This window comes from Mustelus asterias, unplaced genomic scaffold, assembly GCF_964213995.1.
Source record: "Mustelus asterias unplaced genomic scaffold, sMusAst1.hap1.1 HAP1_SCAFFOLD_395, whole genome shotgun sequence".
Taxonomy (NCBI): domain Eukaryota; kingdom Metazoa; phylum Chordata; class Chondrichthyes; order Carcharhiniformes; family Triakidae; genus Mustelus; species Mustelus asterias.
The window spans coordinates 52,501-70,229 of record NW_027590350.1 but is presented as its reverse complement, the minus strand read 5'-3'; the positions used below and the strand labels follow the sequence as shown (position 1 = coordinate 70,229).

Sequence of the window (17,729 nt, the reverse complement as noted above, 5' to 3'; positions counted from 1 at the left end):
TGTGTTGTAATGGGTCAGTGCTGGAAATGAGTGAGCGAATCAGGCTGAGTTATTGCAAAGAACTTTTACTGTCAATAAAAACAATGGAATTAATCATTAGGAACCTGGCTCGGTTAATATTTGGGTGCCTGGAATTTGAAAGGCACTTAACGGATCAACGGGTGAACAAACGGACATTTGCTCGGACGACAAGTCTGTGTCCCAGTTGTTTTCAGACTGAGATGAAGAATTATTTACAAAAACAACACCTCTCGATAATGCTCCAAGTCCTCTGGGAGAGCGTTGCAGTGTGCAGCTGTGGTCCAGGACTCGGCTAGATCCCTTTATCCGTGACCCCCTCGAAAATTGTCCCTTTGGGAGTGCAACATTAAGCCGAGCCCCCTCTGCCCCTCCCCCCACTCCGCCGTTCGCCCCTCTCCAGACGCAGATCAGATGGCAGCAGTTCCAGGACGAACAGGGGCGACAGACAGTTCTGGAGTCCACAAAACCGTGATAATTATCCTTCAAACAACATCACTAAGTGATAAATAAAACATTATTTGCTGCTTGGCATCTCCGTGAGATCCTGCTGTGCACTGATTGGCCGGAACCTTCCCTGACGTTGCTAAACCTGGTTAAAAAATTAAGTGCTTCGTTTGCAAGCGAGGGTTTCGACACATTCTGCTGTTGGCAAGTACTGAATTAATGACTTTTAACAAACTGCGGATCCTTTGGGAAAAAAGTTGCGCTCTCCGTATCACACTGGGAGTCACTGTGCACAGTTCCGGTCTCTGTATCACACTGGGAGTCACTGTGCACAGTTCCGGTCTCTGTATCACACTGGGAGTCACTGTGCACAGTTCCGGTCTCTGTATCACACTGGGAGTCACTGTGCACAGTTCCGGTCTCTGTATCACACTGGGAGTCACTGTGCACAGTTCCAGTGTCTATCACACTGGGAGTCACTGTGCACAGTTCTGGTCTCTGTATCACACTGGGAGTCACTGTGCACAGTTCCAGTGTCTATCACACTGGGAGTCACTGTGCACAGTTCTGGTCTCTGTATCACACTGGGAGTCACTGTGCACAGTTCCGGTCTCCGTATCACACTGGGAGTCACTGTGCACAGTTCCGGTCTCTGTATCACACTGGGAGTCACTGTGCACAGTTCCAGTCTCCGTATCACACTGGGAGTCACTGTGCACAGTTCCGGTCTCTGTATCACACTGGGAGTCACTGTGCACAGTTCCGGTCTCTGTATCACACTGGGAGTCACTGTGCACAGTTCCAGTCTCCGTATCACACTGGGAGTCACTGTGCACAGTTCCGGTCTCTGTATCACACTGGGAGTCACTGTGCACAGTTCCAGTCTCCGTATCACACTGGGAGTCACTGTGCACAGTTCCAGTCTCCGTATCACACTGGGAGTCACTGTGCACAGTTCCGGTCTCCGTATCACACTGGGAGTCTCTGTGCACAGTTCCGGTCTCTGTATCACACTGGGAGTCACTGTGCACAGTTCTGGTCTCTGTATCACACTGGGAGTCACTGTGCACAGTTCCGGTCTCTGTATCACACTGGGAGTCACTGTGCACAGTTCTGGTCTCTGTATCACACTGGGAGTCACTGTGCACAGTTCCAGTCTCTGTATCACACTGGGAGTCACTGTGCACAGTTCCGGTCTCTGTATCACACTGGGAGTCACTGTGCACAGTTCCAGTGTCTATCACACTGGGAGTCACTGTGCACAGTTCTGGTCTCTGTATCACACTGGGAGTCACTGTGCACAGTTCCAGTGTCTATCACACTGGGAGTCACTGTGCACAGTTCTGGTCTCTGTATCACACTGGCAGTCACTGTGCACAGTTCCAGTCTCTGTATCACACTGGGAGTCACTGTGCACAGTTCCAGTGTCTATCACACTGGGAGTCACTGTGCACAGTTCTGGTCTCTGTATCACACTGGGAGTCACTGTGCACAGTTCCAGTCTCTGTATCACACTGGGAGTCACTGTGCACAGTTCCAGTCTCTGTATCACACTGGGAGTCACTGTGCACAGTTCCAGTCTCTGTATCACACTGGGAGTCACTGTGCACAGTTCCGGTCTCCGTATCACACTGGGAGTCACTGTGCACAGTTCCGGTCTCCGTATCACACTGGGAGTCACTGTGCACAGTTCCGGTCTCCGTATCACACTGGGAGTCACTGTGCACAGTTCCGGTCTCTGTATCACACTGGGAGTCACTGTGCACAGTTCCGGTCTCTGTATCACACTGGGAGTCACTGTGCACAGTTCCAGTCTCTGTATCACACTGGGAGTCACTGTGCACAGTTCCAGTCTCTGTATCACACTGGGAGTCACTGTGCACAGTTCCGGTCTCCGTATCACACTGGGAGTCACTGTGCACAGTTCCGGTCTCTGTCTCACACTGGGAGTCACTGTGTACAGTTCCGGTCTCTGTATCACACTGGGAGTCACTGTGCACAGTTCCGGTCTCTGTATCACACTGGGAGTCACTGTGCACAGTTCCTGTCTCCGTATCACACTGGGAGTCACTGTGCACAGTTCCAGTCTCTGTATCACACTGGGAGTCACTGTGCACAGTTCCGGTCCCCGTATCACACTGGGAGTCACTGTGCACAGTTCCGATCTCTGTATCACACTGGGAGTCACTGTGCACAGTTCCGGTCTCTGTATCACACTGGGAGTCACTGTGCACAGTTCCAGTCTCCGTATCACACTGGGAGTCACTGTGCACAGTTCCAGTCTCTGTATCACACTGGGAGTCACTGTGCACAGTTCCGGTCCCCGTATCACACTGGGAGTCACTGTGCACAGTTCCGATCTCTGTATCACACTGGGAGTCACTGTGCACAGTTCCGGTCTCTGTATCACACTGGGAGTCACTGTGCACAGTTCCGATCTCTGTATCACACTGGGAGTCACTGTGCACAGTTCCGGTCTCTGTATCACACTGGGAGTCACTGTGCACAGTTCCGATCTCTGTATCACACTGGGAGTCACTGTGCACAGTTCCGGTCTCTGTATCACACTGGGAGTCACTGTGCACAGTTCCAGTCTCTGTATCACACTGGGAGTCACTGTGCACAGTTCCGGTCTCTGTATCACACTGGGAGTCACTGTGCACAGTTCCGGTCTCCGTATCACACTGGGAGTCACTGTGCACAGTTCTGGTCTCTGGGAGTTACTGTGCAAAGGAGTATAAGTGGGGTAGGGGAGGAGAGAGGGGTTGAGGGTGGGAGAGAGTGGTTGAGGGGAAGAAGGGAACGAGAGAGGAAAAAAAGAAAGACTTGTGTTGGGTGGACCCTGGTACATAAAGCAACAAGAACATAAAAGTGCCTAAAAGAGGATTAACACTGATTGCGAGTCTCTGCCTGCCCTGAGCTTCGGATCCAGGCCTGGCTGAACAGGACATGGTCCCTGGAATTCTGGGAAACAGGAACTGGTCAGCTCATTCCGAACCCAAAGTTTACACCTCCCCCCGCCCCGAACCCCTCTCCCAAACGAGGGGGTATTCCAGCTCAGATATCTGTCTCCCTGGGCTGGCTCTCCTTCTCTCCGAGGGCCGGCACTTCGACCTGAGGGGGCTTCGCGGATGCCCGCTGCTCCGTCTCCCGCCGGCAGTGGAAGAAGACATTGAGGGGGTGGACGTAGGTGAGGATGGAGAGGATTATGAAGCTGATGTTGACCTGGAGGGAGAGAGAGAGAGAGAGAGAGAAGCTGAGTTGTTAATCTTTCGCGGGAAGCTGAGGGGGGAGACGTATGAAGCAAGGGGGTGGTGGGGGGTCCCGGGAGGTGTTGTCCGCAATGATACTCACGTAGAGTGGGTTGTCCTGGAGGGGACCCTTCACCAGAGCAAAGCAGGCATACTGGAACAGGGACACAATCGCAGACAAGGCCATTAACATGCCGTATATCTTCCCAAAGTGGCAGGGAGGGAACCTGGAGAGGGCGAGAGGAGAGGCAGGGCTGTGAGAAGACCACTCGGTCTGTCTGCTGGACATCAACCCCCTCCCACATATCAGCACAGCCTTCTCTGTCACATGTTCATCCCGCACTCCCCTGTCCCCGGGGGGGGTGAGTCCAACCCTACCCCCTCCCCGGGGGGCGGGGTCCCGCACTCCCTCCTCCTCCGGGGGAGCGAGTCTCGCACTCCCCCCTCCCCGGGGGGCGGGGTCCCGCACTCCCTCCTCCTCCGGGGGAGCGAGTCCCGCACTCCCCCCTCCCCGGGGGGCGGGGTCCCGCACTCCCTCCTCCTCCGGGGGAGCGAGTCCCGCACTCCCCCCTCCCTGGGGAGCGAGTCCCGCACTCCCCCCTCCCCGGGGGTCAGGGTCCCGCACTCCCTCCTCCTCCAGGGGAGCGAGTCCCGCACTCCCCCCTCCTCCAGAGGAGCGAGTCCCGCATTCCCCCCTCCCCGGGGGGTCAGGGTCCCGCACTCCCTCCTCCTCCAGGGGAGCGAGTCCCGCACTCCCCCCTCCCCGGGGGGTCAGGGTCCCGCACTCCCTCCTCCTCCAGGGGAGCGAGTCCCGCACTCCCCCCTCCTCCAGAGGAGCGAGTCCCGCATTCCCCCCTCCCCGGGGGGTCGGGGTCCCGCACTCCCCCCTCCTCCAGGGGAGCGAGTCCCGCACTCCCCCCTCCCCGGGGAGTGAGTCCCGCACTCCCCACTCCCCAGGGGGAGCGAGTCCCGCACTCCCCCCTCCCCGGGGAGTGAGTCCCGCACTCCTCCCTCCTCCCCGGGGGAGCGAGTCCCGCACTCCCCCCTCCTCCCCGGGGAGCGAGTCCCGCACTCCCCCCTCCTCCAGGGGAGCAAGTCCCGCACTCCCCCCTCCTCCAGGGGAGCGAGTCCCGCACTCCCCCCTCCCCGGGGGGTCGGGGTCCCGCACTCCCCCCTCCTCCAGGGGAGCGAGTCCCGCACTCCCCCCTCCCCGGGGAGTGAGTCCCGCACTCCCCCCTCCCCGGGGGGAGCGAGTCCCGCACTCCCCCCTCCTCCAGGGGAGCGAGTCCCGCACTCCCCCCTCCTCCAGGGGAGCAAGTCCCGCACTCCCCCCTCCTCCAGGGGAGCGAGTCCCGCACTCCCCCCTCCCCGGGGGAGCGAATCCCACACTACCCCCCTCCTCCAGGGGAGCCAGTCCCGCACTCCCCCCTCCTCCCCGGGGAGCGAGTCCCGCACTCCCTCCTCCTCCAGGGGAGCGAGTCCCGCACTCCCCCCTCCTCCAGAGGAGCGAGTCCCGCACTCCCCCCTCCCCGGGGGGTCGGGGTCCCGCACTCCCCCCTCCTCCAGGGGAGCGAGTCCCGCACTCCCCCCTCCCCGGGGAGTGAGTCCCGCACTCCCCCCTCCCCAGGGGGAGCGGGTCCCGCACTCCCCCCTCCCCGGGGAGTGAGTCCCGCACTCCCCCCTCCCCGGGGTGAGCGAGTCCCGCACTCCCCCCTCCTCCAGGGGAGCGAGTCCCGCACTCCCCCCTCCTCCAGGGGAGCGAGTCCCGCACTCCCTCCTCCAGGGGAGCCAGTCCCGCACTCCCCCCTCCCCGGGGGACCGAATCCCACACTACCCCCCTCCTCCAGGGGAGCCAGTCCCACACTCCCCCCTCCTCCCCGGGGAGCGAGTCCCGCACTCCCTCCTCCTCCAGGGGAGCGAGTCCCGCACTCCCCCCTCCTCCAGAGGAGCGAGTGCCGCACTCCCCCCTCCCCGAGGGGTCGGGGTCCCGCACTCCCCCCTCCTCCAGGGGAGCGAGTCCCGCACTCCCCCCTCCCCGGGGAGTGAGTCCCGCACTCCCCCCTCCCCAGGGGGAGCGAGTCCCGCACTCCCCCCTCCCCGGGGAGAGCGAGTCCCGCACTCCCCCCTCCTCCAGGGGAGCGAGTCCCGCACTCCCCCCTCCTCCAGGGGAGCAAGTCCCGCACTCCCCCCTCCTCCCCGGGGAGCGAGTCCCGCACTCCCCCCTCCTCCAGGGGAGCAAGCCTGCACTCCCCCCTCCTCCCCGGGGGAGCGAGTCCCGCACTCACCCCTTCCCAGGGGGAGCGAGTCCCGCACTCCCCCCTCCCCGGGGAGTGAGTCCCGCACTCCCCCCTCCCCGGGGGGAGCGAGTCCCGCACTCCCCCCTCCTCCAGGGGAGCGAGTCCCGCACTCCCCCCTCCTCCAGGGGAGCAAGTCCCGCACTCCCCCCTCCTCCAGGGGAACAAGTCCCGCACTCCCCCCTCCTCCAGGGGAGCGAGTCCCGCACTCCCTCCTCCAGGGGAGCCAGTCCCGCACTCCCCCCTCCCCGGGGGAGCGAATCCCACACTACCCCCCTCCTCCAGGGGAGCCAGTCCCGCACTCCCCCCTCCTCCCCGGGAGCGAGTCCCGCACTCCCCCCTCCTCCAGGGGAGTGAGTCCCGCACTCCCCCCTCCCCGGGGGGGTAGCGAGTCCCGCACTCCCCCCTCCTCCCCGGGGAGCGAGTCCCGCACTCCCCCCTCCTCCAGGGGAGTGAGTCCCGCACTCCCCCCTCCCCGGGGGGGGAGCGAGTCCCGCACTCCCTCCTCCTCCAGGGGAGCGAGTCCCGCACTCCCCCCTCCTCCAGGGGAGCAAGTCCCGCACTCCCCCCTCCTCCCCGGGGGAGCGAGTCCCGCACTCACCCCTCCACAGGGGGAGCGGGTCCCGCACTCCCCCTCCCCGGGGAGTGAGTCCCGCACTCCCCCCTCCTCCCCGGGGAGGCAGTCCCGCACTCCCCCCTCCTCCCCGGGAGCGAGTCCCGCACTCCCCCCTCCTCCAGGGGAGTGAGTCCCGCACTCCCCCCTCCCCGGGGGGGGAGCGAGTCCCGCACTCCCCCCTCCTCCCCGGGGAGCGAGTCCCGCACTCCCCCCTCCTCCAGGGGAGCGAGTCCCGCACTCCCTCCTCCAGGGGAGCCAGTCCCGCACTCCCCCCTCCCCGGGGGAGCGAATCCCACACTACCCCCCTCCTCCAGGGGAGCCAGTCCCGCACTCCCCCCTCCTCCCCGGGGAGCGAGTCCCACACTCCCTCCTCCTCCAGGGGAGCGAGTCCCGCACTCCTCCCTCCTCCAGGGGAGCAAGTCCCGCACTCCCCCCTCCTCCCCGGGGGAGCGAGTCCCGCACTCACCCCTCCACAGGGGGAGCGAGTCCCGCACTCCCCCCTCCCCGGGGAGTGAGTCCCGCACTCCCCCCTCCCCGGGGGGAGCGAGTCCCGCACTCCCCCCTCCTCCAGGGGAGCGAGTCCCGCACTCCCCCCTCCTCCAGGGGAGCGAGTCCCGCACTCCCCCCTCCTCCAGGGGAGCGAGTCCCGCACTCCCCCCTCCTCCAGGGGAGCCAGTCCCGCACTCCCCCCTCCTCCCCGGGGAGCGAGTCCCGCACTCCCTCCTCCTCCAGGGGAGCAAGTCCCGCACTCCCCCCTCCTCCCCGGGGGAGCGAGTCCCGCACTCACCCCTCCCCAGGGGGAGCGAGTCCCGCACTCACCCCTCCCCAGGGGAGCCAGTCCCGCACTCCCCCCTCCCCGGGGGAGCGAATCCCACACTACCCCCCTCCTCCAGGGGAGCCAGTCCCGCACTCCCCCCTCCTCCCCGGGGAGCGAGTCCCGCACTCCCTCCTCCTCCAGGGGAGCCAGTCCCGCACTCCCCCCTCCTCCAGGGGTGCGGGTCCCGCACTCCCCCCTCCTCCAGGGGAGCAAGTCCCGCACTCCCCCCTCCTCCCCGGGGGAGCGAGTCCCGCACTCACCCCTCCTCCCCGGGGGAGCGAGTCCCGCACTCCCCCCTCCTCCAGGGGAGCGAGTCCCGCACTCCCCCCTCCTCCAGGGGAGCAAGTCCCGCACTCCCCCCTCCTCCAGGGGAGCGAGTCCCGCACTCCCCCCTCCTCCAGGGGAGCCAGTCCCGCACTCCCCCCTCCTCCAGGGGAGCGAGTCCCGCACTCCCCCCTCCCCGGGGAGCAGGTCCCGCACTCCCCCCTCCCCGGGGAGCAAGTCCCACACTCCCCCCTCCCCGGGGGAGCGGGTCTCGCACTCCCCCCTCCTCCAGAGGAGCGAGTCCCGCACGCCCCCCTCCCCGGGGGAGCGAGTCCCGCACTCCCCCCTCCCCGGGGAGCAAGTCCCGCACTCCTCCCTCCCCGGGGAGCAAGTCCCGCACTCCCCCCTCCCCGGGGGAGCGAGTCCCGCACTCCCCCCTCCTCCAGGGGAGCGAGTCCCGCACTCCCCCCTCCCCAGGGGAGTGAGTCCCGCACACCCCACTCCTCCAGGGGAGCGAGTCCCCCACTCCCCCCTCCTCCAGGGGAGCGAGTCCCGCACTCCCCCCTCCTCCAGGGGAGCGAGTCCCGCACTCCCCCCTCCTCCAGGGGAGCCAGTCCCGCACTCCCCCCTCCTCCCCGGGGAGCGAGTCCCGCACTCCCTCCTCCTCCAGGGGAGCAAGTCCCGCACTCCCCCCTCCTCCCCGGGGGAGCGAGTCCCGCACTCACCCCTCCCCAGGGGGAGCGAGTCCCGCACTCACCCCTCCCCAGGGGGAGCCAGTCCCGCACTCCCCCCTCCCCGGGGGAGCGAATCCCACACTACCCCCCTCCTCCAGGGGAGCCAGTCCCGCACTCCCCCCTCCTGCCCGGGGAGCGAGTCCCGCACTCCCTCCTCCTCCAGGGGAGCCAGTCCCGCACTCCCCCCTCCTCCAGGGGTGCGGGTCCCGCACTCCCCCCTCCTCCAGGGGAGCAAGTCCCGCACTCCCCCCTCCTCCCCGGGGGAGCGAGTCCCGCACTCACCCCTCCTCCCCGGGGGAGCGAGTCCCGCACTCCCCCCTCCTCCAGGGGAGCGAGTCCCGCACTCCCCCCTCCTCCAGGGGAGCAAGTCCCGCACTCCCCCCTCCTCCAGGGGAGCGGGTCCCGCACTCCCCCCTCCTCCAGGGGAGCCAGTCCCGCACTCCCCCCTCCTCCAGGGGAGCGAGTCCCGCACTCCCCCCTCCCCGGGGAGCAAGTCCCGCACTCCCCCCTCCTCCAGGGGAGCCAGTCCCACACTCCCCCCTCCTCCAGGGGAGCAAGTCCCGCACTCCCCCCTCCCCGGGGGAGCGAGTCCCGCACGCCCCCCTCCCCGGGGGAGCGAGTCCCGCACGCCCCCCTCCTCCAGGGGAGCGAGTCCCGCACTCCCCCCTCCCCGGGGAGCAAGTCCCGCACTCCCCCCTCCCCGGGGAGCAAGTCCCACACTCCCCCCTCCCCGGGGGAGCGAGTCTCGCACTCCCCCCTCCTCCAGAGGAGCGAGTCCCGCACGCCCCCCTCCCCGGGGGAGCGAGTCCCGCACTCCCCCCTCCTCCAGGGGAGCGAGTCCCGCACACCCCCCTCCTCCAGGGGAGCGAGTCCCCCACTCCCTCCCCACTCTCAATGAACAGGTGCCTCCTGAATTTTCCCAGTTGGATTGATCAATGGCCATCCCATGTTGATTAATCCCACCCCTTTGTTCTGGTCTCCCCGACAGTAATGGGATTCCTGTGCGTGAGGTTGTGCAGGGGGAGGTGGGGGCACGGTGACACAGTGGTTAGCGCTGCTCCCTCACAGCGCCAGGGACCCGGGTTCGATTCCCGGGGGCACGGTGACACAGTGGTTAGCGCTGCTCCCTCACAGCGCCAGGGACCCGGGTTCGATTCCCGGGGGCACGGTGACACAGTGGTTAGCGCTGCTGCCTCACAGCGCCAGGGACCCGGGTTCGATTCCCGGGGGCACGGTGACACAGTGGGTTAGCACTGCTCCCTCACAGCGCCAGGGACCCGGGTTCGATTCCCGGGGGCACGGTGACACAGTGGTTAGCGCTGCTCCCTCACAGCGCCAGGGACCCGGGTTCGATTCCCGGGGGCACGGTGACACAGTGGTTAGCGCTGCTCCCTCACAGCGCCAGGGACCCGGGTTCGATTCCCGTGGGCACGGTGACACAGTGGGTTAGCGCTGCTCCCTCACAGCGCCAGGGACCCGGGTTCGATTCCCGGGGGCACGGTGACACAGTGGTTAGCGCTGCTGCCTCACAGCGCCAGGGACCCGGGTTCGATTCCCGGGGGCACGGTGACACAGTGGGTTAGCACTGCTCCCTCACAGCGCCAGGGACCCGGGTTCGATTCCCGGGGGCACGGTGACACAGTGGGTTAGCGCTGCTCCCTCACAGCGCCAGGGACCCGGGTTCGATTCCCGGGGACACGGTGACACAGTGGGTTAGCGCTGCTCCCTCACAGCGCCAGGGCCCCGGGTTCGATTCCCGGGGGCACGGTGACACAGTGGGTTAGCACTGCTGCCTCACAGCGCCAGGGACCCGGGTTCGATTCCCGGGGGCACGGTGACACAGTGGGTTAGCACTGCTGCCTCACAGCGCCAGGGACCCGGGTTCGATTCCCGGGGGCACGGTGACACAGTGGGTTAGCGCTGCTCCCTCACAGCGCCAGGGACCCGGGTTCGATTCCCGGGGGCACGGTGACACAGTGGGTTAGCGCTGCTCCCTCACAGCGCCAGGGACCCGGGTTCGATTCCCGGGGGCACGGTGACACAGTGGGTTAGTGCTGCTCCCTCACAGCGCCAGGGACCCGGGTTCGATTCCCGGGGGCACGGTGACACAGTGGGTTAGCACTGCTCCCTCACAGTGCCAGGGACCCGGGTTCCATTCCTGGGGGCACGGTGACACAGTGGGTTAGCGCTGCTGCCTCACAGCGCCAGGGACCCGGGTTCGATTCCCAGGGGCACGGTGACACAGTGGTTAGCGCTGCTGCCTCACAGCGCCAGGGACCCGGGTTCGATTCCCGGGGGCACGGTGACACAGTGGTTAGCGCTGCTGCCTCACAGCGCCAGGGACCCGGGTTCGATTCCCGGGGGCACGGTGACACAGTGGGTTAGCGCTGCTCCCTCACAGCGCCAGGGACCCGGGTTCGATTCCCGGGGGCACGGTGACACAGTGGTTAGCGCGGCTGCCTCACAGCGCCAGGGACCCGGGTTCGATTCCCGGGGGCACGGTGACACAGTGGGTTAGCGCTGCTCCCTCACAGCGCCAGGGACCCGGGTTCGATTCCCGGGGGCACGGTGACACAGTGGGTTCGCACTGCTCCCTCACAGCGCCAGGGACCCGGGTTCGATTCCCGGGGGCACGGTGACACAGTGGGTTAGCGCTGCTGCCTCACAGCGCCAGGGACCCGGGTTCGATTCCCGGGGGCACGGTGACACAGTGGTTAGCACTGCTCCCTCACAGCGCCAGGGACCCGGGTTCCATTCCCGGGGGCACGGTGACACAGTGGGTTAGCACTGCTCCCTCACAGCGCCAGGGCCCCGGGTTCGATTCCCGGGGGCACGGTGACACAGTGGGTTAGCGCTGCTCCCTCACAGCGCCAGGGCCCCGGGTTCGATTCCCGGGGGCACGGTGACACAGTGGTTAGCGCTGCTCCCTCACAGCGCCAGGGACCCGGGTTCGATTCCCGGGCTTGGGAATGTGTGGAGTCTGCACATTCTCCCCGTGTCTGCGTGGGTTTCCTCCCACAGTCCGAAAGATGTGCTGGTTAGGGGGATTGGCCGTGCTAAATTCTCCCTTAGTGTAACCCGAACAGTGTGGCGACTAGGGGATTTTCACAGTAACTTCATTGCAGCGTTAATGTAAGCCGACTTATGACACTGATAAATAAATTTAACTTTTTGCTATGGTGAGCGAGTGTGCACTCTCGAATGTATGAATTAGGATCAAGAGCAGGCCAATCGGCCCATCCAGCTTCTACCCCTAGTCAAGAGAGTGGTTCACAGAATCCCTACAGTGGCAGGACATTAGGAACCTGCAATGGGAAGTGTTCCGAAGTTTGGAAGGCGATGCGGGAAAATGTGAACTTGTTCCTTTTGGCAGGCAGATGGGAGAAGCAGCATCTGATTTCAACTGGAGAGGGACTGCACCCGCTCTCAGGGACACAGGCGGGCCCCGGGTCGATGGCTCCGCAGGTTACGTTGCTGGGACAGGATGTGATTCGGAATCTTGCCGTTTATTGCCAGGGGCAATGGAACAGAAAAGTCAGGACGTTTTCACTGTACATCGAAACTAGCAGCAGGAGGAGGCCATTCGGCCCATCCAGCCTGCCCCGCCATTCATTCTGATCACGGCTGATCATCAAATTCAATATCCTGATCCCCCCGCTTCCCCCCATATCCCTCGATCCCTTTCGCCCCAAGAGCGAAATCTAATTTCTTCCTGAAATCACACAACGTTTTGGCCTCAACTACTTTCTGTGGGAGTGAATTCCACACATTCACCACCCTCTGGGTGAAGAAATTTCTCCTCACCTCAGTCCTAAAAGGTTTCCCCCTTATCCTCAAACTCTGACCCCTAGTTCTAGACTCCCCCCACCGTCCCTTAGTGCCCAAAGATGTGCAGGTTAGGTGGATTGGCCATGCTAAATTGTCCCTTAGTGCCCAAAGATGTGTAGGTTAGGTGGATTGGCCATGCTAAATTGCCCCTTAGTGTCCAAAGATGTGTAGATTAGGGGGATTGGCCATGCTAAATTGTCCCTTAGTGTCCAAAGATGTGTAGATTAGGGGGATTGGCCATGCTAAATTGTCCCTTAGTGTCCAAAGATGTGCAGGTTAGGTGGATTGGCCATGCTAAATTGTCCCTTAGTGTCCAAAGATGTGTAGATTAGGGGGATTGGCCATGCTAAATTGTCCCTTAGTGTCCAAAGATGTGTAGATTAGGGGGATTGGCCATGCTAAATTGTCCCTTAGTGTCCAAAGATGTGCAGGTTAGGTGGATTGGCCATGCTAAATTGTCCCTTAGTGTCCAAAGATGTGTAGATTAGGGGGATTGGCCATGCTAAATTGTCCCTTAGTGTCCAAAGATGTGTAGATTAGGGGGATTGGCCATGCTAAATTGTCCCTTAGTGTCCAAAGATGTGCAGGTTAGGTGGATTGGCCATGCTAAATTGCCCCTTAGTGTCCAAAGATGTGTAGATTAGGGGGATTGGCCATGCTAAATTGCCCCTTAGTGTCAGGGGACGAGCTGGGGTAGAATCCATAGAATCTCTACAGTACAGAAGGAGGCCATATGACCCATCGAGCCCGCACTGACAAACATCCCACCCAGATCTTAACTCCAAAACCCCTGTATTTACCCTGCTAATCCCACTGACATAAAGGGGCAATTTAACACGGCTAATCCTCCTAACCTGCACGTCTTTGGACACTAAGGGGCAATTTAGCATGGCCAATCCTCCTAACCTGCACATCTTTGGACACTAAGGGGCAATTTAGCTTGGCCAATCCCCCTAACCTGGACATCTTTGGACACTAAGGGCAATTTAGCATGGCCAATCCACCTAACCTGCACATCTTTGGACACTAAGGGCAATTTAGCATGGCCAATCCACCCTAACCTGTACATCTTTGGACACTAAGGGGCAATTGAGCATGGCCAATCCACCTAACCTGCACATCTTTGGACACTAAGGGACAATTTAGCATGGCCAATCCACCTAACCCGCACATCTTTGGACACTAAGGGACAATTTAGCATGGCCAATCCACCCAACCTACACATCTTTGGACACTAAGGGACAATTTAGCATGGCCAATCCACCTAACCTGCACATCTTTGGACATAGGGACAATTTAGCATGGCCAATCCACCTAACCTACACATCTTTGGACACTAAGGGACAATTTAGCATGGCCAATCCACCTAACCTACACATCTTTGGACACTAAGGGACAATTTAGCATGGCCAATCCACCTAACCTGCACATCTTTGGACACAGGGACAATTTAGCATGGCCAATCCACCTAACCTACACATCTTTGGACACTAAGGGACAATTTAGCATGGCCAATCCACCTAACCTACACATCTTTGGACACTAAGGGACAATTTAGCATGGCCAATCCACCTAACCTGCACATCTTTGGACATAGGGACAATTTAGCATGGCCAATCCACCTAACCTGCACATCTTTGGACATAGGGACAATTTAGCATGGCCAATCCACCTAACCTACACATCTTTGGACACTAAGGGACAATTTAGCATGGCCAATCCACCTAACCTACACATCTTTGGACACTAAGGGACAATTTAGCATGGCCAATCCACCTAACCTGCACATCTTTGGACATAGGGACAATTTAGCATGGCCAATCCACCTAACCGTCACATCTTTGGACTCTAAGGGACAATTTAGTATGGCCAATCCACCTAACCCGCACATCTTTGGACACTAAGGGACAATTTAGCATGGCCAATCCACCTAATCCGCACATCTTTAGGACTGTGGGAGGAAACCGGAACACCCGGAGGAAACCCACGCAGAGACGGGGAGAATGTGTAAACTCCACGCCAGTGGCTGGGAATTGAACCCGGGTCCCTGGCGTTGAGAGGCAGCAGCGCTCACCACTGGGCCACCGTACCTCCTCAAATTCTGTTGGACACGTGCAGAACGCAGACACAGAAGCCAGCACAAACAAGCGCGCATTGGTGCGTGTACGCAGACCCCCACACAGGCACTTACACAGGTAGAGATGGGACGGTTAAAGATAAGGAATAAGTCAAGCTGGCCCCACTGTGCCGCAAATGCATGGGGGTAGGGTCTGGGTGGGATGGTGGTCGGGGCAGACTCGATGGGCCAATGGCCTCCTTCTGGACTGTAGGGATTCTATGATTGTATGAAGTGGAATCCCAGATCAAAGGGCCAGCTACACTGGAGCAGGAGCGGGGGCGTACTTACCCAATGGCAGTGAATGCTGAATGTCCCCCGTACAGGAATGAGCGGTTGATCACCTGCAGTACAAAGGTGATGTACTGGACCGGTAAGATGGGGATACTGGCACAGATTGAAAACAGGACACACTGCGTGGTGGTGATGGTTAGAGACAAGACCGACGACCTCATGTCAGCCAATCGATGAGAGGCAGCAGAATCTGCGGTGGCAAATAATCAAAAAAAGGAATTCTTAATCTTTACAGAACTAAACTCATGGAACATGCCCCTGTCTACATCAACGGGGACGAAGCAGAAAGGGTCGAGAGCTTCAAGGTTTTAGGTGTCCAGATCACCAACAACCTGTCCTGGTCCCCCCCACGCCGACACTATAGTTAAGAAAGCCCACCAACGCCTCTACTTTCTCAGGACACTAAGGAAATTTGGCATGTCAGCTACAACTCTCACCAACTTTTACAGATGCCCCATAGAAAGCATTCTTTCTGGTTGTATCACAGCTTGGTCTGGGCTCCTGCTCTGCCCAAGACCGCAAGGAACTACAAAGTCCTTACCCCCTCGATTCCCTCACTGATTAACAATCTGTCTGTCTCTGCCTGGAACATACTTAGCGACCCAGTCTCTCCAGCCCTCTGCGGGAAAGAATTCCACAGATTCACCCCCCCTCGGAGGGAAGAAATTCCTCCCCATCTCCGTCCTCAATGGGGCGACCCCCTGACTCTGAGATTCTGCCCTCTGGTCCCAGCCTCCCCCACACGGGGAAACAGCCTCTACTTACTCAGGGGGCGAAGAAAATTCGGCATGTCCGCCTATAGCCCCTTCTCAGCCCACAATCCACCCAACCTGCACATCTTTGGACACTAAGGGACAATTTAGCATGACCAATCCCCCTAACCTTCACATCTTTGGACACTAAGGGACAATTTGGCAGGGCGGCACGGTAGCACAGTGGTTAGCACTGCTGCTTCACAGCTCCAGGGTCCTGGGTTCGATTCCCGGCTCGGGTCACTGTCTGTGTGGAGTTTGCACATTCTCCCCGTGTCTGCGTGGGTTTCCTCCGGGTGCTCCGGTTTCCTCCCACAGTCCAAAGATGTGCGGGTTAGGTTGATTGGCCAGGTTAAAAATTGCCCCTTAGAGTCCTGGAATGTGTAGGTTAGAGGGATTAGCGGGTAAAAATATGTGGGGGTAGGGCCTGGGTGGGATTGTGGTCGGTGCAGACTCGATGGGCCGAATGGCCTCCTTCTGCACTGTAGGGTTTCTATGATTCTATGATTCTATGGCCAATCCACCTAACCTACACATCTTTGGACACTAAGGGACAATTTATCATGGCCAATCCCCCTAACCTGCACATCTTTGGACACTAAGGGACAATTTATCATGGCCAATCCACCTAACCTGCACATCTTTGGACACTAAGGAGCAATTTGGCAGGGCGGCACGGTAGCACAGTGGTTAGCACTGCTGCTTCACAGCTCCAGCGTCCTGGGTTCGATTCCCGGCTCGGGTCACTGTCTGTGTGGAGTTTGCACATTCTCCTCGTGTCTGCGTGGGTTTCCTCCGGGTGCTCCGGTTTCCTCCCACAGTCCAAAGATGTGCGGGTTAGGTTGATTGGCCAGGTTAAAAATTGCCCCTTAGAGTCCTGGAATGTGTAGGTTAGAGGGATTAGCGGGTAAACAGGTTTCTGATGTCAGTGGTGATTTTTGCTCATGTTGCTCGGCTAATCCCTGATCCCACCCATTGCTATCTTGATTGGCTGCTTTAGAGACCGCTAGAATTGCAGCAGTTATTGACCGAGTGTTATGTACCAAACTTCCAGTTCTCTTCACACACACACACCCTCCCCCCATATTGATATCAAATACTTTGTCCTCCTCTCCTACATTGAGAAAATGCTTTTGAGTGATTTGACTAGAAATTATTCCTTAACCACCAGCAAATTTACAGATGAAATTTGGAGGCTTTGGAGAGAGTACAGAGGAGGTTTACCAGGATGTTGCCTGGTATGGAGGGGCTTGGTTATGAGGAGAGATTGGGGAAACTGGGGTTGTTCTCCTTGGAAAGACGGAGGATGAGGGGAGACTTAATAGAGGTGTATAAAATTATGAAAGGCATAGATAGGGTGAACGGTGGGAAGCTTTTCCCCAGGTCGGTGGTGACGTTCACGAGGGGTCATAGGTTCAAGGTGAAGGGGGGGAGGTTTAACACAGATATCAGAAGGACATATTTCACACAGAGGGTCGTGGGGGCCTGGAATGTGTTGCCGGGCAAGGTGGTGGAGGCGGACACACTGGGAACGTTTAAGACTTATCTAGACAGCTATATGAACGGAGTGGGAATGGAGGGATACAAAAGAGTGGTCTAGTTTGGACCAGGGAGCGGCGCGGGCTAATTGTTCCTTGTTTCTCGTTTCAAGGCTTCATTCTATGATCAACTTGCTGGTGCCAGTACAGAGCGAGACTGCGGATAGTTGGGAACCTGTCTCGGGGGCAGGGAATTCATATGGTGTTCGTGGAAGTGGAAATGAATAGGGTTGGGAAGCATTTTCCGATCAGGGCCAGTGTGATCTCCTGGACTCGTTTCGATCGCCTCAGGGGGTCGGAGAGGAATTTCCCAGATTTTTTCCCCCCATATTGGCCCTGGGGTTTTTCACTCTGGGTTTTCGCCTCTCCCTGGAGATCACATGGTCTGGAATGGGGGGGTGGGGGTGAGTTAATAGGTTGTGATGAACAAAGCATCGTAGCTGTGAGGGACAGCTCGGTGGATAGGATATTGGTATGTAGATAGGCTGGAAAATTGGGCGGGGATCCTGGATTCAGGATTCAATCCTGGACCGGGGAGCGGCGCGGGCTTGGAGGGCCGAAGCGCCTGTTCCTGTGCTGTATTGTTCTTTGTTCTTTGTTTGTAAAAATATGTGGGGGTAGGGCCTGGGTGGGATTGTGGTCGGTGCAGACTCGATGGGCCGAATGGCCTCCTTCTGCACTGTAGGGTTTCTATGATTCTATGGCCAATCCACCTAACCTACACATCTTTAGACACTAAGGGACAATTTGGCATGGCCAA

General features: G+C 60.3%; 1 protein-coding gene across 1 annotated transcript in view; it reads right to left on the bottom strand.

Annotated features, from left to right (window-relative positions):
* Positions 1-424: 424 nt before the first annotated feature.
* The window catches only part of LOC144486552 (equilibrative nucleobase transporter 1-like), a 54,646-nt gene continuing 37,341 nt past the window's right edge, over positions 425-17,729 (bottom strand). The window contains exons 8-10 of the mRNA XM_078204607.1: positions 14,677-14,869; positions 3,820-3,943; positions 425-3,690 (exon numbers count right to left, since the gene is read on the bottom strand). Of these exons, the coding sequence (XP_078060733.1) occupies positions 3,523-3,690; positions 3,820-3,943; positions 14,677-14,869 (485 nt within the window). The 3' untranslated portion in view covers positions 425-3,522. The remainder of the gene's footprint in view (positions 3,691-3,819; positions 3,944-14,676; positions 14,870-17,729) is intronic.